The sequence below is a fragment of the Athene cunicularia genome (assembly GCF_003259725.1).
Source record: "Athene cunicularia isolate RWA chromosome 3 unlocalized genomic scaffold, athCun1 chr3_part1, whole genome shotgun sequence".
NCBI lineage: Eukaryota > Metazoa > Chordata > Aves > Strigiformes > Strigidae > Athene > Athene cunicularia.
This window is the reverse complement of record NW_020799097.1, coordinates 20,018,535-20,045,904: the sequence shown is the minus strand read 5'-3', so window position 1 is coordinate 20,045,904 and position 27,370 is coordinate 20,018,535. Positions and strand designations below refer to the sequence as shown.

At 36.3% G+C, this 27,370-nt stretch overlaps 1 protein-coding gene across 9 annotated transcripts in view; it reads right to left on the bottom strand.

Annotated features, from left to right (window-relative positions):
• The window catches only part of MYT1L (myelin transcription factor 1 like), a 310,674-nt gene that overhangs the window by 127,158 nt on the left and 156,146 nt on the right, over nucleotides 1-27,370 (bottom strand). For all 9 annotated transcript variants that reach the window (XM_026844773.1, XM_026844772.1, XM_026844774.1 and 6 more), the window contains 3 exons: nucleotides 5,620-5,674; nucleotides 5,404-5,437; nucleotides 5,037-5,099 (listed from right to left, as the gene is read on the bottom strand). In XM_026844773.1, the coding sequence (XP_026700574.1) occupies nucleotides 5,037-5,099; nucleotides 5,404-5,437; nucleotides 5,620-5,674 (152 nt within the window). The remainder of the gene's footprint in view (nucleotides 1-5,036; nucleotides 5,100-5,403; nucleotides 5,438-5,619; nucleotides 5,675-27,370) is intronic.

Below are 27,370 nucleotides of genomic sequence, written 5' to 3'. Positions count from 1 at the left end.
TTTTAATTTTGAAGTTTGGGAGCCTGAATTATTTCACTCACTCTGTTCTAAAATATAGATGACTAAACTACAGTATATAATGCCAAGTCAATATGAGGGTATGTGGGGCTTTTCTTAATCAAAACAGCAATGCTAAACTCTAAAGTATTTATAAATTCAAATCTGTTGTATGAAATGACAACTCTCATGCTTAAAAATTAAAAGATGGTCAAAACAATTCTATCTGTATACTGTAATAGAAACAGAGACAGACTAGTAAAGCAACAAAGAACTGGTGTTATCGAGAAAATCGAAATGCAATATATTTTATAAGGTTAGGGATAATTCATACATTATACATCCAAACATTATTTTATGATCCCTTTTCATTTTTAAGACTAGTTTCTTTTTGTAAAACATTGTATCAGTGATTAATGCAAAAAAAATCCCTTACAAATGCAATATTAACTGAAGAAAAGGCATGTAAAATTATTGGTAGATTAAATGTAAATTGGTTTATTTCATCTTAATTTTTATTTTCAGCAATCAAATTGAAATTCATGATATAGCAAGGGCTTTATCAGTATTTCCATTTTAAATCTGAAGGGTTTATCATTTGGCCTTAACAATTAATCCTTCACTGAAATTTGATGAATATTTTTTCAGACTAAGATTGTGTTTTGTTTTAATTTCTATACAATGTCTTTATCTGTTTTAAAATATACAGTGATATATGCATTAGAAGATTCCTAAACTAATATACATAGTGTCACTCTACCAGTTTAAAATTCTTTTTAGGGCTCTTATTTGTTAAAATTTGTGTTTCACTCTGTAACATGTGGTATTTGGCAAGTGATTAATGCATTACAGAGTCTAATTGCTTTTGTTACTTGAGAAAAAAAATAAACTATGATGTTAAGAAGCTTTTAAAATAGGCCACAGCATGTAATCGGTATTTTTTTAATGGAATCTAGTTAGGATTTTTATGATGTGTCTACATACCTATTTACATGGCAAACCATAGGCATCTATTTGGTATATGATGTTTTTTATTAAAAAACGCTAAATGCATAGCAACACAGTAGGCTGTAGTATTTCTAAAACTGTCATTCATGTCTACTCAGTAAATAACATTTATTCAGTAAACAACATAGGCCAGTTTGCGCTCAGTTATTCTAGAGTAACTATGGGATTTGCACCTGCAGAACTTAAGACAAAAAAAACCCAAACCAAAACTGGACTCACTTTTACATATATATTTGTAAACATAAAATGTGAATCCTGTTGTCTTTAAAGTTGATTAATGAAACTGGCAATGTTCCCACTAATTGCAATGAAAGATGACTTTAATCTATGTTTTTCTTTGGATGCTTAGCTGACAGACGTCCTGAAAACACAGTTCTGGGAACACTCTCCTCGTGTGGTTTGTGTAACTACTATATACGCAGATGGATTGTTCACAGCTGTAAGTATTCAAGGATCTGGACCAAGCTTGTCCAAAATTAATTCACAGCTCTGAATATATGAGCACTGTTCATTATTATGCTGCTATGTACAATGAACCTGAAGAGCTACCAAGTGCATAAAATAAACAGGTACCAGAAGCATGGCCCAGGGAGAAGCTTAGGTTTTCAGTCCTAAGATTTGAATTATTTTCTTGTTTCCACCACTATCTGAACATGCCTATGCCTTATTTCTTGGTTTTATTTTTCTTTCTTTCATAACCTTTGCTTTCTTTTCATTTTTTAGGACCTGATACTACAAAGACACATGCATTTCTTTAACTGCATGATGTGTGAGTAGCTCAGTTGGCCTCAGGTGCCTGGAAACATAAAAAACAGGTACTGAAGGCCTATCTGTGTAAACTCTAATATCTAGGCACTGCCTCATGCTGTGCACCATAGACAGTACTAGAGGGTCCCTGATAGCTTCAGGTTTCTAGGTTTTACTAGAATAGAAAAGAGAAGAGAAGGGAAAAAAAGGAAAAAAAAAAAAAAAAAGACTGCTCTGAAGAACATAGGCACCCCACCTCTATTTGGGCACTTACACTCAGTGCTCAAACTGGGATGCTAATCTTTCTGAACCTTCTATATAGCTGCTGAAAAAGGTGCTCTCACTGATTTTAGACACCCCAGAATCTTGCCCTAAAGGGCCGTGCAGAGAAGCCTGTCTATCTTAGCTGTCTATTAGCATGCCCAACTAACAGCTAAAATTAAGCACCAAACTTGAGAGCTGAGAGCAAAGCACCAACTAAGCCATGCAAGGTTGCACTTCTAACTAAGATTTGACACAAAGAAAAAAAACCTGGAAATGACACAACAGGCTGTTACTACTGTTACCCTAATTAGTACCAGTCTTGTGTTTTCATACACCTCGAAGGAAACATCAATGACATATACAGCCTGCTTGTTTCCTTAGCTAACTCTAACATTGCAGGTCTTACATAATTAAGAATACAACTGGGGTACAAAACATATGATAAAACTCTCCTTTAACTTCTACCTGATATTTTATCAGCAGAACAACATTTCATCTCCTGACTCTGTCTGAAAATTTGAAAAGATCTGTTTATTTCAGTTCAAGTTTAATGTAGTATCTGAACATGGTTTTCACTGTCACATTGGTATTACAAGGATTAAATTACAATGAAAAAAACCCTGAAATTCCAGACACTTCAAGATGTCATAGAAGAAACAGAATTCTAGAGAGCTCTGACTACATCTAGTGGAAGAAAATAAATTTCATTCCTAATAATGAGCCCGTCTGGTATTGTGAATGGAAAGGTCTTAACCTCATTAAAATGCTCTGTAGCTCTAAACAGAATTGAGTTAGGCATCAGCTGAGATATGCAATTCCCTGAACACATCAAATTTTTAAGACACTCTGATTTCCTTGGAAGAAATGTTTGAGGGTCTTTCCCACCCAAATAGCAAAACAGGAAAAAGAAAAATTCCTTCAGATTATTTCAAGAAGTTACATTTACTAGGTGTTGATTGGACTAGATTAAAAAAAAATTACCCCTCTTTTGGAAAATAGATATGTATGTTGCAAACCTCAACAAAGAACTTTGTGTTTTTACACTAGATAAGACATATATTGGTTAAATATATTTTGATTAGTGCATTGGCAATCAGGGTGACAAGAAAACATAAAAACCCCACAAATTCTTTAGCCAGTAGGAAAAAAAAAAAAATTTTTTTGATGTATTTCCAATTTTTATTCTTTGCGCATCTGCCCAAAATTTCATTTAATTAACAGCTCTGAGATTCAGTCTGTTCGTGTACTGACATACCAGAATCATGTCAAGAAAGCAAAATATGGAATTAACGTCTCAAAACTGCATGTAATCTTTCCCCTCCCCCCAAAGGGTGATTTTACACAAACACAGACTCATAGATCAAAGTTAGAGCAATTCAGAAGTCAGATTTTTTGTAAGCTGAAGAGTTTCTTTCAGTATGTTTCAAGACTTCTGCTATTGAAATTGCGCGCAAATCCCATGAAGTGTAAAGAAATGCATGTAGTTACAATCTTGTAACTAGAAAGGACATTATAATCATGTCATTTAACTGTTGACTGCTCGTGAAATTTCTGAGGGAAAAGGATTTGGTGCCATTCATTAATTACTGATGAAGCTTGTATTTACATGAAGAAAATGGACAAAAGAAAACCATGGTTTTAAATGAGGAGTCGCAAGTGAATTTAAGAAGAATTATTTTAGAATTTAAGAAGAATGATTCCGGTTACTTCTTCTAAATCAGTGTTCCAGTCTAAACAAATCCTTAAAATAACCACAAAAACGGGTTTTGCTTTTTTTGATTAAAAAAAAAAATCATGAAAATAAATTTGAGTTTTATTATTATTTTATGTTTTATATAGCTTAAATACAATTTGAAAGAAGTTTAGTATCAAGTATATCCCTTTTCTTGTTCTAATTTTGAAAGTATTTTCTGGACTTGTCCTTAAGCTTCATTCACTGCTAAGAAAAAAGGCACATGAGTGGACTGAATATGGCACCCAGTGGACTGACATGTCACTGTTTGGTATCTTTTTCTGTTTCAAATAAATGCCTTAACCACAAACATATAATTTCAATTTAATTCACAAAATCCATATGCCCTCATTACAAAGCAGTTATCAGATTTGGTTTGAAAAATGTGTTCTTATAAACACCACAAGTGCTTTAAAGCATGAAAAAGTCAAGAATGAAAAAAGTCCTAACAGTTTCAGGAGAATTTAACACTGGTTTGAACACCTCCCTCTATTCAGAAGAGAGATGGCCAAAACATCAGCCATTTTAGCTCTTAAACAGGCTGCTGTATGAAATATGTCAAATGAAATGCACAGCACATGAGAAAAATTCATATATTCCAGAGCTGTTAAATTTTCAAAATATTGCACAAGCAATTCATGAACAAATGTTTCAGGAAAGGAATGCTGTTTATACAGGTGTACAACACTATTGAATATTGACACTGAAGACACAAGAATGTAAAAACTGAGCTCTAAATTAATTAGAAGCACATTAACATGTGTAACATATGCTACCTTGATACAGAATTACCAATAAATAGCTAAAACCATTTTTTTAAAGAAGACGACTCCACATAAGTTTTAGAAACTGAAGTAAAGGTATTTATAACATAACTTTTGAATAGTGAAGTCTTATTATCACTGATTTGTCTTAGTCTTTGACCTTTGAATTTAACCTGATCATCAAATTTAAAATGTTCAGAAACTCATTTTCATTCATACAGAAAATACATTAAATAACAGAAGTCACACTGGCACCAACATGTCAGTAGGGCCAAATTTTAATTTGCAACACATCAGCAAGAGAACTGTATGCAAAAATCGAGAGAAGATTGACAATGAGAACAGGTTTCCTCAGCAAAAATGTTAGATTTTGTGTGACATTCAGAAAGAAAAAAAATGTGTAGCTGAATGGCTTCTAGAATCTCTAATTGCTAATTTTTATCATTGTTTGGTTTATCAAGGTCATGCCAGATAACTTGTTTACCAAATCTCTTCACTAAATTAGGAAAAATTACAGATATTACCTTCTGTGCCTTGCATATTTGCCACTAACATGACCACTGCCATCACAGCCAGGCGTGGGACAGCTGCAAAAGAGAGAGAATTAATTATGTAGGTGCTGGTGTGCTGCAGAAAGATTACACTAAAAGCAGGCAGTAGGTATTACAGAGATGGAGGGCAACAAAGACAGAAAGAGAAATCAAATAACTGAAGTTAAAAAAAAAAAAAAGAGGGGATGCTTTTTATTAGCAAGTCTCGAGGGAATTAATTTCATCAGTGCAGCAGGGCATGAGCAAACCACCAATGAACTTGAAAGTGCATTATACCCATTAAAAGGCATGAATTTTCTAAATTGCTAATGGGGATACATTTTACACTCAGAGCACTAACCTGAACAGCTCTTGTATGGCTGGTTCCACGGGAACTGCAGAGAGATGGAAAATATATAAAAATTTATCATCTATTACAAGTACCCCTCTTCCACAGAAAATTACCAGAAAGGTTGTGTAAAAGCAAGGGTCAGAATGAATCGTGCAAAGAGATTCTGGAGGATGAAGGTCACCCTGAGCAGGGGCCTTGAGTGATTTACTGAAGCAAGAGACGTACCTCGAACACCTTTGGAGCGTGTGCGATGGCGCTTCTCGTCTGCATCCACCTCCATCTGGGAATAGATTAGCAGGCAGTCAATGTTCTTATCCTGCATGCACAGACTATCAATGCACAGACTGATACAGTCTCTCACACAATTTATTGACACTATTTTAATTCCATTTTATCCTGTAAGGAAAAGTCCACCTTACAGGGGATTTTTAGGATCTTCCTGCTTATATAAAACAGAAAATGTGGTAATTTCTGCTTTAATCAATCTGTTTGCACGCCCTGCTTTCATAGCAAACTGTGGCAACTAGGTGCTGGTTCCCCTTTTTGAAGGGATATTTCTGATATAAAATCCTGCTAACTTCCATATATTTTGAAACAAGGATTCAACAGATTACTATACAATTTAAAATTAAAGTCAAGGGGTTGCACACCATAGGTCGCTTTCTAACCAAACACTTTGCAGTTGGAAAGAGAGGGAGGAATAATGTCGGAAAAGGAGATAAAGGGTCTCATTAGAACTTCAAAGATTTCATTTTATTTAATATGGCATTATGACATTTACCAATGTGTTTCATTGCTCAGAAGTGTTTTTCAAGTTTCAGGAATGTGTTCACTTGCTACATATGGCTAAATCTTCACCTTCATTTTATAAACAGCATGCCTATCCAATGTAGCTTTCTATGCAGTAATAAATATAGAGCAACCTTAAATATTTACCAGACAGGGACAGGGCTGTAGATTAGACCTTGGAAAGTATCATAAACACTGATCTATAGTAGTTACCATAGGGCCACATGGTTTCTTCTGATCTTCCATGTATTAATGTCATAAGAGTTTCAAAGGTAAACTGCATAGGCTACCTAGAGTTTACGATTTTGTACAACACAAGCAGATTGCACCAAACTATGCAGAGATACTGTGTCAGGGAAAATTATATGCGGTATCAGTACCATCAGCTCCTTTGCATGTGGAAGACTGGGATGGCAAGATGGATCTGCAGTGGTTCATACACAGAGATGGTATTGTAAAGGTCAGGAAGCACAGAAATCGACCATGAGGCTCTAGTTCCCCCAGAAAAAAAAAATCAATCACTGGCTTATAGCAATACCCTTGGATTGATATCTGATAAGAATGTCACATTTCTTATGCAAAAACATGGAAACATGTCCAACCGACTTGCAGTTAACCCTTTAATCACCTACCATTCTTTGGTCAGTACCTTAACACAAATGATATGGGAAGTAATGAACAAGGAAGAAATCAAGGGGTGCTTTTACAGAACTCCCTCAACACATTGTATCAGGAGGAGAGAAGCAGAACCACAAGATTTGTGGGTGCAGGGATTTGGTGGAAAGAAAGGCCACTCTCGCAAGGCTCTGTGCTACTCATGTAGTTCTGCTTCTTGGTAGTCATTATGTGGTTCCTGGTAGTGTGATTTATTCCACACTAAAGGAATGATCTTCTAAAATAAACAGGTATTACAAAAGCTAATACAGCACCAGTCTCTACTAGGGGGCTTCAGTGCAGTCTTCTGATCGAGACCTTTGCATCACTTTGAGTGGATTTCATTTTTAAATTAATATACCTACATATAGCTTTGTGCATATACATTAGGAGCATAAGCTTCTATCACTGTCAACCAATGGTGCTATCTGAGATACCATGAGGTATCCCATCAAGCCTTCAATTGTCAGTCCAGAAAGGTACAAAAGAGTACACTTAAGTCCTGTTACAACTGCCAACCCTGTGTAGATGTTTCAGATATCCTTTGGCATCAGAAATGGCACCAGCTGCCTATGCTCAGGCAACTGAGCTTACCCCTAGTTAACACAGCCATCAGAGCTTGAGGAACAATTCCTCTGATCAGCTACTAGGAGTTACTTCAGGCTGGACAGAATCAGTCTCTAAGTACCTTTACCCATACTGTCTAGCTCATGACTAGTCATGACTATAGCATGAGACACTTGGCATGACTGTAGACACCTACTACAGACACCTAAACTGAATCTTAAACTTTAACCCATCCACAGTGTCTACCTTACACTTTAGGTTCACATGCTGACTGGCTTCTCAGCTCTTAAGGTTTGATATACATTTGAAGCTTTTCAAGTTGCAATATCAAAGTACAAACAGCATCTCTGGAATATAAAAATTACCTACTAGATGATGATACTGCTTGAATTTTATTAATAAGGAAACAGTACATTGTACTATTCTGTAACTCTTGCAATGTGTAAGAACTTGACAGGAGACCAGAAGTGGAGTTACTTGCTCTTCAGCCTAGTAAGTTGTTTAAAAAGCTTGAAAAACATTATCTAGCATCATTTGTCACCACTGAAAAATCTGCTGTAATTGCTATTATGATCTTAACCTGGAAATGCTGCCCCAGTTGTTATGATAGTCTCTGCAAATTTAGAAGAGGCAAACTTACAAAACAGATTTGCCTGTCTTTCTAAACCAAAGTAAGCACTTCAAGGAATGCTGTGGGTACATTTTTAACTACACTGGCAGTCAAAGAAGAAATCACTAAGCTGGAAAAGCCCCTATAGGATCCACACAATCCAGATCCAGAAGCAGGTCAAAGAAGTGAAAAAAAGATTGTAAAAGCTGCAGGCATTTAGTGTTACTTTAAATTTTATTGTGTGTCCTACATAGCCTGCTGTTTCTCCAGAAAGGCAAATATCTACCTGCCTTTATCTGTGGCCTAGATGCCCTGTCATATGTGCCAATGTGTGTCTTGGATGCATCAAATGATGGTAGGTGCCTATGCTTAGCCAATGCAATCTTGCTTTGGCTTTATATGCTCTGCTGCAGATATTCAAGACTTTGTCATGTCAAACTTTCAGCTTTCATCTTTCCATGTATTGAATGTTGGATGCTGGGAGCAAGCAATTTCCTGAAATTCTACATGAGACATGCATCAGTTCTGTCACCTGACAGACCACCAGAGCCATCCCCAGATGCACCCCTGGCATTTCTATGGCCAGGAACAGAATTCTGCTCCTGTGGCCACTAACCTCACACAAACAAGGTCTTCCTCACCATTTTCACATGCAGAAAAAGGAAATGTGGACCTTAGTGACTCACAGGGAGTTCACCTCAGTAGTTCTACTTTATTCATGACCTTTACATTACAGTTCTGCAAAATACTGAGTCACGGTTCCAGAGAACTTGTGGACATCAAGGATAGGCTGGCTAGCATGTCAGTCTGGCATCTAACTGGAGAAACCTAGAAGTTTATGTATGAAAGAAAAGATCAAGGCATCAGGAACATGAAGAGAAGATGTTCTTAACTGGCTACATAGAGAAGCTCTAGATATGAAAATTGAAAGGTCTAAATTCTTCTGAGAAGAAAAAAAAAAAAAAGGTCTTGGTAGAAATTAAACCTGGTATATCATATTTTAAAATAATCAAATTATTGGAAATGCTTTACTTAGGGAGGATGGGCAGAGCAAGGGAAACCTAGCAACTCTGTATCACCATTATGAGCATTAGTCTTATCAGTTCTCTAACTAATACATCACAACATGGGGTACAAGAGAAGGACTGTTATATTGGAAGGTATATTGAAGACAACCAAACAGGATACCAAACAGGTTGAGTTGGTTCTTTAGCTTTGGAAAAAATATAGAAAGGAAAAAATTCTGTGTTGCAGTGAAGGTTTCTTATGGGGTAGTAGAGAATGCTATAACCTTGAAGTTTCTAAAAATTACTCTGATATTTCTCATGTAAGATATTATTTAACCAGCTGAAGGAAATTCTATACTGAACCTCACTTTTTTGGTTAAAAACAAATAAAAGCCCTGTGTGGTCATCTGCATGCAGGCAATTAAGACTTGTGATGTCATAATGTACAGAATCTGATCCTAGTAACTAATAGACACAAACAAAAGGTGCTTTAAAAGTGTCAGTATATGAAAGCTGGAAATAATCATGAGCCGAACTGAGTAGAAGAAAATTTTTTAACATAAAATGACTATGATTAGGAGCAGTTCAAAAATACTTCATTAAATATATAAAAAAAAAAAAGTGCATAATCACATAAGAAGGATTCACTAATAAAAAAGAGAAAGACAAGACCTTCTCAACAATTCAAAGCTTAATAAACCAACTTGTAGCTCATGAGGATTAAAAAATAATTCATATGCACATATACACATGTAGAGCAGTTTACTAGTAAACATAAACTATCAATAAGGAGAACTAAAAATATCAATAAAAAATACTGAATGGGAAAATTGTAATAATACGAAATTATTTAAATACATTTGAAAGAATTTTTGTAGTATTTGGAGATAATTAATAGCTTGTATTAATAACCAACAAGAAAATTTTTAAAAAGTAAAAAAGAAGCTATTTGTTATTTTAAAATCAAAGTCCCAGACAACATTACCCCCTAAAATTAATATAACCTGATAGTTCTCCAAGACATTGCTGTTGATATGTAACAATCCTGGAAGACTCAGAAAATGCTGGAGAGCTGAAAAAAAAATCTGAAAAAAATGTATTTGTAACTTTAAAATAATCTTTACTAAGTGCTGAGAGGATGGTGTGGCTCCCTAAGTTAATCTTCCTGACATTGACCCTTAGTAACCTCATACAAAAGCTGATGGGGATACGAGACAGTGACATTACCAGCACCAGTCAACATTTTCTCATAGAAAATCTGTAATCAATACTTTAAAATTTGTCGATAAAGGTAGCTATGTTAAGATATCATATACTTAGATATCTTTTAAACATTTTTCTTTCCCTTACCAAACATTCAGACAATAAAATAGGCACTTCATAAAATCAGCATAGTGGTTAACAAATATTTATCCAGAAAAATTTGTTGTATAAAAATTATTTACAAAAATAATTGTAAAAGTTAAAAAACATATACTTAAGAAGAGTCTTTCTAATATAATCCCACAGGTATGTGTTTTAGCCCTATAGCAGTCAGTATCTCTACCACTACTCTGGAAGATTATATGCTACTGAAATATGCAGATAAAACAGAAATTAATGGAGTGATAAACTACGTTGGAGACAGGCCAGTTACATGTACTGGCCTGCGTCATCTAGCAGATTTGACTCATATAAAGAACATGCCAATTCCAAGGTCCTGTACTTATGAACAAAGAATGTGGGCCATGCTTGAAAGACCAAAGATCATAATCTGTAAAGCAATAACAGTGAATAGGATCTGGACAGCCAGATGAGCACGAGCAATTTCTGTGCTGCTGTAGCTGAAGGGCAGAATGTGATCCGTAGCTGCACAACCTTTAAGGCTATATTAATTTTCCAGAAAACCACTGAGGTGTTTGGATATGGTCAGTAACTTCTAGCAATAGAGGGCAAGTTTTCACCGGGACCTTATCTATTTTTCTGTTATCTTGCCGGATACCCTATTAGTAAACCCTGCTGGAGTCTTCAGGGTTTTAAAGTATATAGATTTAAGGCTAGGAGTCTCATCATAGACTTATCCAAGACTAAGCTCTCAGAAGCATCACAATCAGCCCTGCTCTCCCTATCTCTAGACATGCTCACATATCTACCGTACGGACCTCTCAGGTCTGCCAAGTGTGAGGGATCCAGACCTTTAGGCTACTTTCCAGGACAAAGGTGATTTTTGCTCCCTCATAGGGAAGTAGTTCAGCATTCTCTTTCCTTGCAGGCATCCTGACAACGATCATTCTTTTTACGATTCTCAGAGAATGTGTATTTCTTGCTAGAGGCATGGAGACTGCAAGTTTCAGTCCCAAGTTCCGAAACTTCCATCTCAGCCAATGCTTGCTTAGTGAATTATTCTGGTTTCCCTCTAGCCATGATGTATATGAAGTCTAGAAAGCCACAGGTGAACTAAGATCCTTAGATCTGGACTTCCCAATTTTTTTCTTACCTGGATTTCTTCAAATCCAAAACCTGGATTCTCAAATACTCTCACGAACTGTCCAATGTTTACTGAGGCAGAGCTTTCACTGTCTATACTAAACAAAGGTAGATAACTTATGACCTCAAAGATCTATAGCAAGTAACTGATAAACACTAGAATTACTACATAATTGTTATTTTCAATCAAGTATGTTGCTAAAATTATTTGAAATCTTGCTTTTTCCTAATCAGTAGTATTAGACATACTCATAATGTGATAAAAGTAAAATGTTAAATGAAAAAAATTCTGATTTCTTGAAAATGTAATGAGTTGACTATATAAAAAGACTGCAGATTAGAATTTATTTCCTTGTGACTGTCAAATTACTCAGTAATGGCAGATTTTCAGCCAGCTATGACACAAGATTTAAATTTCTACAGGTGAGATTCCTGTACTACTTTTATAGTCAAGGTTTGCTCAGCATTTGTTTTTGTAACTTGAAAAACTTTCTTTCTTCTGTAGAAAGTTAAAATTAAAGTATTTAAATATTTTTTTAATCTAGTATCTCGAAGAATTAAACAAAATATGTCAATTGTATTTACCACAGTTAAAATGCTTCTACATTCTCATAATCAAAGAAACATGATCTGGAAAATGATGAATAGTTTATGTGAGCAGCATATCCCATACTATATTAGTACTCTGTGCAGGTTTCCTAAAAAAAAACTAAACTGACCTTTTACTGCTCTCCTCAAAAAATAGCCAAATCCAAATTCTAACATACCTTCTACAGCATGTCTATGTATTCCAAAAGTAATTATTTTTCTAATAATAGTATTTGTCAAAAATGGCTCCTGATAATCTGAGTAAGTCTTTAGAAGCTGTATATGTTTTGTGAAAAACTACTGAACCTATTTGGTAAACGGGACATCTACCAATACCTTCAATGGGTCTCCCCAAATATCTCTGTGCTTTATTACATACTTTTCACTACATGAAAGTCAGTAACTATACTCTTTCAGCATACTGACCTCCTCTTTCAAATAATAAAAGACAAACCACAACTGGAAACACCACTGTTTAAAATAAATTTTTTTTTTTTTTTTTTTTTTTTTTTTTTTTTTTTTACAATTAATCTATTAATTTACTCTAAGGAGCCATTCCTCTGTTCTTTGCAATTCTAGTGAAGTTCTGTATTACTCTGAACTCAGGCAACGTGACCCAGAAGAAAGAAAAAACAATTCTAAAGATTAAGAAAGAAGACGCAGAGCATATATTAGCACATATTCACTGAAAATCTGGACTAAAATAATTTAAATTTATTTTAGACAACTAAAAATATCAATTCTTTGCAAGTAATCTCTGTCATGGTACTTAAATGACAAAGTTATGGCATTATTCCAGAGGTACATTATGGTAATACTGTATATTTCCTCACATTTCTCCTCAATGGTCCTCCACCTAGAATGACCTAGGATTTAGGCACTATGGGGTTTTACTTTTAATAAATCTAGATTTTAAACAATTTGACCAAAACATGGTCACAGATGTAGAGTTTTATCTGGAAATGATACCATCAAGCAGCAGGGGAAAGTGAGGTGAAGATTCTGGGGAATTAAAACATGCAGATCAGGTATCTGCTCTCAGTGTACAAAACCTTGACTTTCCATAGGACATCAGAGCTTACTTCACAAGACCTGATCTCTGGAGTCAGTGTAAAGCTTCCTACACAATCTATTCAGGTTTCAGCTGGACTTACTGATGCAACTTTTATAACAATATGCTCCAGCAGATCTTCCTCTCCCCTAAGTGTCAGTAGTGTAGACCAAACCTGAATTGATGACAATATTTGACCCTTAATTTATACCTTACTAAACACAGTCTGGTAAAGTAATTGCATTCGAAGATAAAATGACTGCATTTGTGGACAAAGGGAGAGCAGTAGATGTCATTTACCTCAGTTCTAAGAAGGCTTTTGACACAGTGTTCTTGTATTCCATTGACTGTATTTGCATAGTCAGTTCTTAAAAATCACTTCTTAATATTTCATTCCTCTTAATTGAATGTGGCCTATTACTGCTCTTAACAGAACAGAATAACATTGAAGATCTGGTTTTGACAGAAAACCTGTAAAAGTTATCCCAAATATATTTAATGCACTTGTTTCTGATTATGAGATCTACAAGACAAAAGAGAGACAAACTGCAGGACAGTTACACTAAGAAGCTACTGGGGTGCTTAAGAAGTCAGGCAGAAGGGAAAGCAATTTCCTTGTCCTTTCAGACCCTCTCCCACACAAACACAGGTGTCTTCTTAGAACAGGCATCTGAAATTTAGTTCAAATATTTTATAGCACCCTTTTCATTAAGAAGGCAAACTTTATAAAAGAATTATCGTATTTGAATCTTCCCCTCAGGAAAACACCACCATACAATCAGGACCTCTTAGATCAGAGTTCCAGAGGGAACTATGCAAAGATAAAAGTTACAAGTTGAGGGTACATACTACAAAGCAGCCGAATAGGAACGTGGGCAAATTAATGACTAGAATATAAATTACTCCTTGGTCCTCTTCCACTTGTGATGAACATACAGAGCTTTTATTAATATCAAGGAGAGGCCTTCTTGCAGAACAATAGGAGAATATATCCTCAGGACCTGTTCTCTGACTTTGAGTGAGTCATTCTCCTGCTATAATGCACAGAGGGAATCCAATCATTCCATTTTCAGATGAACAGTGCAGGCTGCAGCCAAATCTGTTAATGGAGGCCAGAATAAGCAGAATTTTGGTTAAACTCACAAGTTCATGGTATATCCTTTTTGTGAGGAAATACATTCAGGATTCATTGAATTATTCTCAAGGGAAGGCAGGAAAAGCTTCCAAGTATTTCTCATTCGCTTCATAATAGAGTGGAAAACACCCAAAGTGCACACAGCTCATTTGAGCATAATTCTCTTACTACTTTTTTCACATTCTCAGATATGAGGAATGACAAAGTAGCATGGAAATTAAAGGTAAGAAGAAATACCACTGGACATACAGCAGTTTTTTTTCTTGGGAAAGATATCCTTTCACCAGTCTGTGGCTCCAAAAAGATGCTCTGGACATGCTCAGTGAGTATGCTTTGGGACATGAGCTGTACTAAAACTAGAACTTCCATCTTAAAGGAGAGATCCAGAATATGTTCACAGCTGAGCAACTCAAATCTCCCCAAACTCCCATTGTTTTGTAAGCCATTGAAGTATTTAGTTTTGTCTTTAAAAAAATTGTAAGCACCCACAGGATTATATGCCAGGTCCTAGAATATAATTTTAAGTCTCTTGATCTGTGCCCTAGTCTATGTCATCTCATGCAATTATGCAGAAATGCCAGTACAACTGTGGAGCTGGAGTGCAATCACACTGTCCATCTTTAACCAGTCCTCAAGTGTGGTCCTGCATCAGGCTGCTTAGCAAGGTGAATAATCAGGATGCTGAGTGCCAGTGCATGCTAACAGGATCATCTAGCAAATTTCCTCCTGACTGGAAAATGGGAAACACAACCCCTAATTTCTAAAAAGATAAAAAAGGAAGACCCAAGGAACTACAGGCCAGTCAGTCTCACCTCTGCCCAGCAAGACCATGGAGCAGATCCTCCTGGAAACTATGCTAGGGCACATGAAAAGTAAGGAGGTGATTGGTGGCAGCCAACATAGCTTCACAAAAAGCAAATAGTGCCTGACAAATTTAGTGACCTTCTACAATGAAGTTACAAAATTGGTGGATAAGGGAAGAGCAACTGACGTCATCTACCTGGACTTGTGCAAAACATGTGACACCATCCCGCACAACATCCTCGTCTCTAAGATGGAGAGAAAGGCATTTGAGGGATGGACCACTCAGTGGATAAGGAATTGGTTGGATGGTCACGCTCAAAGAGTTGTGGTCAATGGCTTGATGTCCAAATGGAGAGCAGTGATGAGTGGTGTTCCTCAGAGGTCGGTGTTGGGACCAGCATTGTTCAACATTTTTATTGGTGACATGGACAGTGGGATTGATTGCACCCTCAGCAAGTTTGCCAATGACACCAAGCTGTGTGGTGTGGTTGACACATTGGAGGGAAGGGATGTCATCCAGAGGGACCTCGACAGGCTTGAGAGGTGGGTCCCTGAAAACTTCATGAAGTTCAACAAGGCAAAATGAAAGGTCCTGCACATGGTTTGGGGCAATCCCAAGCACAAATACAGGCTGGGCGATTTGTGGATTGAGATCAGCCCTGTGGAGAAGGACTATGGGGTAGTAGTGGATGTAAAACTGAATATGAGCCAGCAGTATGTGCTCGCAGCCCAGAAAGCCAACTGTATCCTGAGATGGATCGGTCGAAGTGTGGCCGGCAGGTCAAGGGAAGTGATTTTGCCCCTCTACTCCACTCTCATAAGACCCCACCTGAGTTCTGTGTCCAGCTCTGCAGCCCTCAACATAAGAAGGACATGGACCTTCCCAAGTGGGTCCAGAGGAGGCCACGAATATGATCAGGGGGCTGGAGCACCTCCCCTGTAAGGACAGGCTGAAAGAGTTGGGGTTGTTCAGCCTGGAGAAGAGAAGGCTCTGGGGAGACCTTATAGCGGCCTTCCAGTACTTAAAGGGGGCTACAGGAAAGGTAGGTAGGGACTCTTTATCAGGGAGTGTAGGGATAGGTTGAGTGCTAACAGTTTTAAACTGAAAGAGTGTAGATTATATTAGACATAAGGAACAAATCATTTATTGTGAGGGATATTTTTTTAGTATTTAATATTTTCAATATTATTGGTGATTCTGCACCTAATTTGCACCAAATTCACTAATTTTCATCTAGAAATTCTGGTGGCATGGGGCTACATCCATAAAAATCAAGATATTATGGTATTTTTTAATGCAAAGGTCTAGCAGCTGTTAGTTCCACTTAGCATGATATAAAAGATGTGGCTTCCCAGACGTTCTTTCTTCTGAAATTAGTCAAACCCATGTGAAGAATTTTTCATCCACCGTAATTTACGGTAGTCTGGGGTGAACTGTCACCAGCCTCACTGGATGATGATGGTGTCTTACAGAAAAAGTTTTAATCTAGTTGCTTGGTTTTAAAAATAATCTAGACACTAAATTATTTAATCAACTTGCTTATCTCAGTGAATATTTGAATACTTCAAATCAATCCTTTTCTCCAAAATATCTTGTACACTGGTGGCTACAGTACTGTTCTGATGGGCAAGAGGCCTGGGTCAGAGATTTGGCTTTAAAACTGGACCACCCTTCTCACTTCTCCTTAAGACAGAAGGATTGCATCTTTCTTTTGCTTTCTTTATAGACGTTTGATGATGTTATGTTCTAGTTCAAATAAAAAGATTGGTTTCAAATTAAAGCAAAACCCTTCAAAATTTTATTTTTGGTCAAACCAAACTTTTTTTTTTTTTTTTTTTTTTTCCCCCCCCTGGCTACTGAACTGAAAAAAAACAATCATTTGTTTATGTACCAATACCAAAGACACAACCTTTTTGGTTCCAACATCTCAAAGGTGGCCCAAGCCTAAACTTGGGTATAAGGATGAAAAAGGTCATGCAGAAAAGGAGGGAGAAGGCCTAACAGAGACAGCTTGTTGGATTTATTGTCTTAAAACAGAGGGTCAAGGGGATAAAATGGACCAGTTGAGTGTAAATGGCTGATTGGTCAATATGCTTCTCTGGCCATGCCCTGCACCTGACCAGCACAGTCTGTCTTATCTGAATATTAAATTCCCTCTAACTCTTTCTTGGGCGAGGGCTCTTCATTCTGTTTGTGTGTGTCTGTATGTGCATGCATGTGGGTGATAGTCTGAACGAGCAACTGGAGTAGGGCTGCAGCCTGAGAAGTCGTATGTCCAGACACCAGTAACTGGAGAAACTGGGATCCAAGGGCAGCTAGTGGCCAGACTGGGTATCTGACACCAGCTGCTGGAGGGATCCACTGCATATATATGGATTTTTTTTTTTTTTTTTTTTTTGGATTTTTTTTTTTTTTTTTTTTTCCTCACTAGTGGCTCTCAAACCTGCTCAGCCAGATTGAATAGGATGAGGTTACTGCTGATGTCTCTGTCCACATGAGTGCTCTGAGTGTCTGTCTGGGATCTGTGACCAGCTATGTATGTATGTATTTACATATACATGTAGTGTATACATGTGCTTTATGTTTGTGTGCCTACTGGGAATGCATCTTCAGCCTTGCTACTGTTTGGACCTGGGGACACGAAGCAGCTGCAGCTTCACATCTCTTCAAGTTGTTCGATCCAGCATGATCTATTTTCCTCTAAAAATCCTGTTCCGAAATGCAGTGTGTTGAAAAATGACAGGTATATGGCATCAGAAAGGTTACTTTTCTAATTCTGAAATTGAAGTACAGCAATTTGCTACATTTTGTACAGGAACAAAGGCAGAAAAATAATTTAGTTCATGGCAGACCTAAATTTATCTATTATGGAAGAAAATTGCTGAGAAGAGTGCTTTAAAAGACAAAATGCGTTAGAAAATTTTAATTTTTAGAAATTAAGAAGTTGGTAAGACATTGATATCTAAAGAGTTAAATTTCACTGACATGGGAAAAAAGGATTTCACAAAATATTATTACATCACTTCCATTCCTCACATCGACTACATGCCAATGGTAAAGGTCCAAACTCCTCTAAAAATGCGGCATGATAGTGTAGGAAAGAGTCTCGGAAAACGCAAACTAAACTAAGCTTGAGTTCAAGTTACAGAGCACGGCAAACACATTCACTTCCATATTTGTTGTATTCCAGTCCTGAAACTCATGGTTTTTTCTTCCAGACTATTGAGCAGTATTTAACACTTCACAGAAGGCAAATAAATGTGCAACTTCATGTTCATTTTTGAATGGATCAAAATAAATCCATGTAAACCAGATACGACAACAATTTAACTCTGTTTATCTTTCCAATGGCAGTATAATTACTTTTAGTGGACTGCCATTTTCCTTCTGGACCAACAGATATGGAACTTAAATGTTTTGCAAGACAGAAATAGTTCCAAGGTGTTCTGAGAGATGTCTGAGAGACTTAAGTGACCTCTTTCCTTACCAGATCCCCAAGGAACTGATCTTGATTTGTATTCATCAATGGCTGTGGCTCAAAAAATCAGGGTCATATTCCATAACAGAGTTAAATTTTGCATTTAAAAATCCACAACCACAAATGAACAGCTAATATGGGTTATCATGGGGCTCACAAGTAACGCGAAATGTTCTGTATTTTCACTGTTACTTCTTAAAACTCACTAGCTTAGGAAAGGCATGCAAAGTAGGTTGTACAGTCTCTGTAAAGACAGTCTAATTCCTCTCTTGATATGCATGTCTAACTTGTGCTAACACCAACAGAATATGTGCACATCCTGAGGTGTAATATGTTCCAAAAGACAAGTTTCCATTTAACTCACAGGATTTAATATTAAAGACTAATTTCACAGAAGTCCATGTTCTGAACTAGCACCAATATATAAATGCACCTTTACTTAATGTAAGTATATATAATGGTCTTTTGGGTACAGCACACCTAATGCAAGTTTTCATATTTCTTTTTGCCTAGTATTCTGTGTGTATGTTTCTATAAACACACATTTTATTAGCTGAAATGTAACTACATTCGAAGGGCCATAATCGACACTTTTCTGTAACTCATACAATGTATTAGCACTGCACATTTTTAAATTATCGTTACAATCCTAGGAGAATAACGAACAAGTCAAATGTGGGACACTTTAATAACCTGCACCAATATCAAGGAACATGTAGAATAGTACCTGCCATCATATGCAGAAATAAGACCACACAATAAAAAGCCAAAGCACATTCATGGAAATTCAGGTCAAAGCAGTCCTAACTTTAAAGTTCTAGCTTTAACTATGAATGTCCTAGTGACTGTAATCACAATCACGCTGTGTTTCAACCTCTTTGTTAGCTTGAATCACCCACATTCAAGTCAGGCCTAGAGGCCCTTTGATGGGGAAAAACCTCTTAGAGCTGTGCCTGGCAAACTGCTTGGAAAAGAGCACACAGCTCTGCAGAAACATAAAGTCACGGACTTGTTCCCACAGTTCAGCAGAAGTAGAGTTGTAAGAGTTACAGCTCGTAAGAGCTGTAAACCAAAAGATCATTGTGGAAAAAGAGAGGAGGAAAAAAATAATACTTCAACTATCCCACTTTGCTTGGCAAATTTCACTTCCGTTCTGTCACAGCAAGTGGCAGGCTCACCCTGCCCTCCCTTTCAGAGGGAATAGAATTATTGAAGTAAAAATACAATGCCTGTTTGCATATCTTGCACATTTTTTTTGATGGGGTTGGGGTTTACCCTCCAGAACCTTTCTACATTATCCGAGCCTGTAATTGAGTTGAGGAGTCTGTTGGATTATCTTGGACTGCTTCACCCTTTAAATAGGGAATGTATAAAGATACTTATTTTTCTGAATGCAAGGATAAAATAGATCAGCTTTGAGCAAGCAAATTAAACATATTTAGTACTGTCATGTATTCTGTTTTTCACTAAGAAGCATACACAGATATGTATGATCTAAGATGCCCACAACAGGCCACATCCACAAATCGGTATTAGTGAGTACAAGTATGCCACAACATACACACGTGCAATTTGTGCACTTACAAAAACAAGGACACCAGATTTTAAAATCTGGTTTCTGGTACCCAAAACTCAAAAATATACCGCAACTAATTCACATGCTGAAATTTGCTAATCCAGTATAGCTGGATCATAGAGTGAATTATACCACTGTAGACAACAGTAACATCTTCATTGTCAGTGAATCAGACCAACAATTATTGAAGACAACTATAAGCATTTCAGAAGAAAACAGACCAAGGCACTGCAAGAAATGAACATGTTAGTAAAAAGATGGGACTCATGTTTCAGGCTTTCATGAAACAATTAAACACAAGCTATCTCTACGGGTACGTATCATCCAAAAGACAAGTATTTCAGGTAAAGAAAGAAGAAACATTGATTAATTATATCATCTTTTTAATTCTAAAAAAAAACCCTATGTAGGCCTTGCAGTTTAGTAAATTATCAGTCTTCAAATTGAAAGCAGGATAGTGGAAAAAAATCTCTTAGTCTGTTAAAACTAGCTAATTGCTGCTGCTATTAAGTAAACAGACTAGCATCCCTTCTTTCCCATTCACTACTACACAGCAGTGAAAGCTCACTTCTGTTTTGAGTTTTGCCTAATTGCAGAGATGGCAAGGGTACTATCTCAGAACTATGGTATCAGAAATGTTTGCTGCTATTAGTGTGCAGACCATCATGTTTATCAAAGGCTATGTTATAAATAGATTATAGCTATTAGAAATGCAACAATTAGCTGATAAATTAATAAGACAGACAAGCAAAATATCAATCATGGCACTGTTAATGTAATTAGCATAAATTAAACAGGATCACAGATTACCACAGCTGTTGCATAAAACAAGAGCACCTACTTCGGTTGTTCAATAACTTGCATACTTTTAACACTAAAACTGTACCACACAATGCTCAAAAGATAAAAAAGGAGACCACAAGAAAACAATAATGAATATTCATTGGTAATTCTCTGCCCAAGACTTGTTTATAGTAATTTCTGTGGTAAAAAAAAAAAAAAAGAAGAAGGAAAAAAAAATGTCCAAATGAATTTAATTTGAAACGAATTTGTAGCTTAACATGTGCAGCAAAAGCCCCAATATCTTCCTAGGACAGAGTTGACAGCAAGGGTAGTGATAACTATTGCATAGTGACCTAGTGGCCTACACAAAGTCTCTACAAGTGCTACATTAAAGCAGGCCCATTATTACCAGCAGTTAGCAATTTCAGTGTTCACATGAGTTTTGGAATACAATTAAACTGGCATAAACAGTGCCCCTTTAACTCCTGGAATGAAAGGAGAGCCTGGAAGTTATTTTATTTTAATTTCTTAATATATATTTATTTCATTTTTCCATTCCCTTTCATTCCTTGCCATCAGTATGACAGCAGAGCACCTGTAAATTCTCTTATTATAAATACGGATTTTTTTAAAGCAAATTGAAAATCACATTTATTCTTAACAAGGCACAAAAGAGGCTTCCTGCTATAGAAGCTTACGCTGTCTGAAGCAGTTTTAAGATCTAGAAAGACTTTTGCTGATGTTGTTAAATAATTCAAAGTGGTCAAACAAGACCAAATTGGTAGAATTGTCGATATTCTGCCCTAAGTTAAATCTCTGCCTTCTGACTTAAGTTATTCAAATAACAGTGAGGAAGAATTTGATTAATTCTGTTCATGTTTGCATGATATCAGGATAAAAGAATGAAAACTGAGACTTTCAAAATTATGTCTCTGCATCCTTAATGTTAACTCTGTGGCATACTCTCATACCACCAGCCATGCAGGACCAACGGTGTAAAGATTTTATCTCCTTGATTCATGTTGTGAAGATGGGAAACTGTATCATTAGGTTTTGTTTTGACAACTAGGTGAAAGGACAGAAGTAAATCCTGCATAAAAAGAGCTCCCTTTTCATCCCTGAGTAACAGATAAGCTTAAGAAGATTTATACAAGTATATATGTGCATTATTTTACACACACTCTGAAAGTGTTGATCTGATGCAGGACAAAGTCAGGGCTGGAGAGTGCAGGTGCTTCCCTGTTTTCTGGGCTTCTTCTCTTTCCAAATTCCACATTAAATCTTAACATGAAATTTAGGATCTGAGGCAGCATTTCTGAGGAGACAATATACTTTTAATACAGTTATTTTGCTGCCTGGGTGAGAAAATGTTTCTTGGCAAATGCAAAGAAAGTAATTTATGAAGAAAAGGCATTCTGGCTCCCAAAGACATTGAAACAGGATGTCCAAAGTTCTGTCTGTTCTTTCTACCTATGGGGAAGGAACAGTGCCAGCAACAGGAGGGGAATCTGCCTTCATAAAATCTGCAACAGCAGAAAGGGTTAGTGCTTCTTATTTTTGTGATCCCATTAAGTTGTGACAACCTTTTTCATAAACCTTTCGCATGTCTGCAAAAGACCTTCAGAATAAAAAAGGTCAAAATTTGTTCACAGATTTAACAAAATAATTAAACAAACACCACATATTAAAAAGGTGTAATGCAGAATTATTTCTCTGAGCTGTAGCAAATCCCTAAGACTTGCTACATGATGCAGATATCATATAACAGTATTATATACAAAGAAAACTAAAATTAAACTTGCATGCAAACTCAGATGGTGCAAATATGTAAGCATAGATGTAGATGTACAAATGAAACAGTTAAAAATATCTGAAAATATATGTTATCCACCTAACAGATTACAAAGATATACACTACATCAATGTGCTGAAAGTCATGCATGAGCATGCTCTGTTATATTAGATCATACTGGCCTATAACGCAACCTAATATGCAGATCCTTGAACTCAGGTCATGTTCCACTGACGTAGAAATTGAAACATATTTATTTGTTTAGACTGTAAGTTTTCCAGGGCAGGGCATATGTTTGTACAGCATTTGGCAAAATAAAATTCTGGATTGTGATTATAGTCCATATGTACTATAGCACTACAAGTAATAAAAGTAATAGCATGTACACGTATACTCATGTTTTCAAAGCTGAGCAGAGATATTTAGCCCAACAGCTCCCTAACACCAACGAAAAAAGATAGGTAATGTATACCCCAGAAGTACTTTACATGAAAACATCCTACTGTTTTCATGCAAATGGAAAAGAAAGCCACAAGAAGCAAAAATCTAGCTGGAGATTGGATAAATACAAACACTATATCTTGATATTATAATGGCCTGAAGATATGTAAGGACAAAAACTACCATGGAGAAAAAGAGTTGTGAAAGACATAGTAATACAAATAGATGTCTCAAAAATATAGTCTTTTGTTTAATTGAAGGTGTTATTATTCAAACTGGAGGGAAAAAAATTAATATTAGCAGAAAAAAAAAAGGTAGGAATTGAATCTTCATAACAAGTGATGGAATTACGTAGATGTCTCTTTTTCCTTACTAAGTGTGCATTCTCAACAGAATGGGAATGCAGATCAGAAAAACACTGCAAATTTTTGACAGCCACTAGATCTAGTAGAGTTCTCCTGGAGGTTAAATCAGAGCCTTTGCATAACATAGCACTTCCACCTGTGTTTAAAATTTATCTTGTGCAACACCTATCACTTTACATTTTTAAAAGCTACAAATTCATTACATGAAAATCATAGAAGTCTAGGCTAAATAAACACACTAGATAAGGAATCCAGCAACAGCAGAGGCAACTGATAGCATACTACTTTTTAGTTGCCTTCCTGTTCTCTTTGGTACTCTTTCCTGAAATAGTAAAATAAACTAGAAATTGGTAGCACAGTCAAAAAGGAGAACATCAAAATGCTTTTGCTGGACATTTTTGGTGATTCCCATTTCAAGAGAACTACTACTCTGCCCCAAGTTTTCCTCATATATATGACATCTCTGCAATCTATCCAGATCTCTGTAGTTTCTTTCAAAAAAAAAAACTATTGGCCCCATCTCCATGGAAATTTTTGGAGGCGACTAGTGAAATTAATAGAATGAGGACCCAACCTCAAACACAAGCACTGGATTATCATAATTACAAATTATTACAATGAACTCATCTTGATTTTGGCCCAGCCAAAGCAGGACTCTAATCACAGTAGAGAGACTACCTGCAATAAACTGTTTAGATGGAGCCACCCTACTTCTGGGATGGCAGAGCTTTTACCATAGAGAAGTGAGCCATACTCTGCCAGGTGGTTTCAAAGACAGAGAATAATCCCTGCTGGTTTATTTGCAAATAAAACTGTATCACAGCAATTCTAGAAACTAGGTCAGCAGGTGAGACCTTGTAGTTCTAATCCTCACCCTGTATTAGGTCTTACACAGAACATTCTCCCTTCTGTTCAGTTTTTATTTTATTCTCCTGTTATGCATATAATGAAACAGGGCTGTAAATGGCCAATATTCATGAAGATCGAGTTGAGAACAATTCCATTACTGCATCAAACTGGGATCTGAAAGTGAAAAGCTGTTATCCATTGAAGTCAACTGAAAACCCACTGACTTGTGTGAGGCTAGGATTTTGTCCTCAGTGTCTAATCCAGAGTCTCCAAGTACTACCTTGGGCATACCAGTATGCCTGAATAGGTTACCAGATATCCCCTGAAATTTTACATAATTATAAATGCCTCACTGAAGCACCATGCTGCATACAGACATCTCATAGTGTGGTATATAATAATATTTGAGAAGCTAACAAAGATTGTACAGATGCTGACAAGCAGGATTCCTGAACTGTAAAAAAGATTGAGAGCTACTAGTGATATCCCTAGACCCTTAGATGAATTTCCACCACAGCATTGCCACTCCCAAACCTTCAGCAAGTGTGTTTCAGCTTCCTGCAATGAATGGACTGGCTTTAGCACTACAAGATTTTAAATACATTGTTTTATTCCTCTGTTTCGCTTTCTAGCTATCAGCATGTTATGTTAAAATACTTCAGCTTCTCTTTGCAACAACTAGACCTACACAGATTATTGTTTTATCTTAGATTTTTTGTGTAACTGATGCTATTAATAGCATCTTCCAAAAAAATCATGTAATATTAACTACCATTTTTTGGTCAGCCTCCTTATCATGCTTAAGCCACAATGAAGATCCTTCCTATAAAATCATTCCTCTCTCTCTAAACTCTCTAAAATTAATCCCCCAATAGTAAATTTATGGGATTAGATGGCATTGACTACGTATAGGATGCAGTCACAAACCTGAAACTTCACCTAAATCCTAGAACCTTCTGTTTGCTATTGGTGAGGCAGCTAATAGAGCTAAAGGCCAGACAGTAGGAAAATAAAGGTACAGGAATTCAGATGTAGCCTAAGCTTTTTGTATTTAATCCATATTTTCAGAAGTTTTACTCATTTGAAATCACTGAGGACATCTATAGATAGGTTATATAATAGCAGTTTTGCAACTACGATCTCTGTTAATTCTTCCTTCTGTCTTGAGTTCATGCATCACACCCTCTTGTGAACTGGAGCATAACCAATCTGAAGGGGAAACTGTCTTTTAATCACACTGGGTATCTCCAAATTAAATCTTCACATTCCTTCAGTCATAGTGTCCCAATCTCTGTTTCTTTGTGGTTGAAAAAAATACCATGGGACAAATCATTTAAAATGCAGTCAGATATTCCTGTTGCAACATAAAAAGAAGGGAGTTAAAACTAGTGGTGTAAGTTGCAGAAAGCCATAGAATCAATGCATTATCATCATATGCTACCTAGGGTTATCAGTGGGATTTGAAAAGTAGCACAGAGAAAGTAATACTCAAAATGGTTGCCCTCATCACTTCTGATCTGCTTCTTCATGTTCATTTATTTTCTAAATTATTTTTCACTTATGATTTCATTCTCTTTTCTGGATGTGCCTGTACTCACTCACGGCATTTATTGTATACCAGCTGCTTGGGAGGAAAATTAAATGGTTAAATTTCTGACTTTTTGTGGAGGGGATATACACATTTTAGATTATTTTGCTAAAAAGTGTATTTAGTTATATTCATATATATTTCATTATTGATCCGAGAACCCACTACAGTGCTGCAGGTTTTTCTTTGCGATTGATTTAGAAAAGCCTTCAAAGTGGCAGCCATTAAAATTACTGTGTGAACCAGTTACTTGCTTCTTACAGTCTTTAATAGATTTATTTTTTAATGTTTTTGTCTGAGACATATGTGCATGTGTGTCTCTGTATGTGTGTGTCTGAACATATGCACATATATCTGCATATTTATGCATGCACTTATGTGCATGTGTGCCCTTTCTACTAGTGTTAATAAATTTATGTGTCTAAGAAGGTGTGTTTATAACACATTTCCCTTTGTAAGGAAAGTAAAACTAGGTTTGAATAAGATTTAAATCTAAAACCTAAACCCCTTAAAATACAGGTTTTGGACTAGAAACCCAGACAGACTTACAACTATACTGGCATTCACAGGCACCATGGTGATGTCTGCTTTTTCAAGCTGCACAGTACAGTAATACAGCAATAGCTTCTGTGCTTTATTCCTCCAGGTTTTCATGTTTCCATGGAAATGAGTGGGAATCCCAACACAAGGGAAAAATAACAGGCTATCCATCTCACACCATGGTGCTGGATCTCTGAACAGCTGACACATGAGGCAGTCGTCACAAGAATAAAAATACACATAATACAATACTACACATAATGCTGAAGCCAAAGAAAACAGTTACGACTGTGCCTCAGAGGAACACATGTAAACTACTGCCTTAGTAGAAGCATAAAACTCTGCAAGAATAAGGCTTTACACAATTTTTAAGCTGCCCAGAGTACAAATACAGGTACTGTATGATGTTCTGAAACTAATTAATTGAGCAAGTTGCAGCTAATTAAAGCAGTCTAATTTTCCTATTATTGACTTCACTACACAGATGGTGAATTAAAAAGCATCTACCTTTTAAACTGCAATTTAAATTATGTGGGGTACTAAAATTCTACTAATACTAATGTCCAAAGACCCATCAACTGCTGTGCAAGCCTTGGTTTCAAGAATGGATAGACTGTTTTACAAAAAACTCTCACTGTAGCAACACAACACCTCTACTTGGGCTTTAAGAACTCATGGGAGTTCTTTTGCCTTTTTACATAAAAGTTGCAGGCTCATATGATTTCTCCCTGCTATTCACATCGAAGATTCACTGATTTTTTGGTAGGGACGCTTAAATGCTGTTAGTGTTAATGAACTGCCGAAAAACAGAATCAACATAGTTGTTAACCTTCCCTAGATCAGAAAAAAAAAAAAAAAAAAAAAAAAAAAAAAAAAAAAAAAAAAAAAAAAA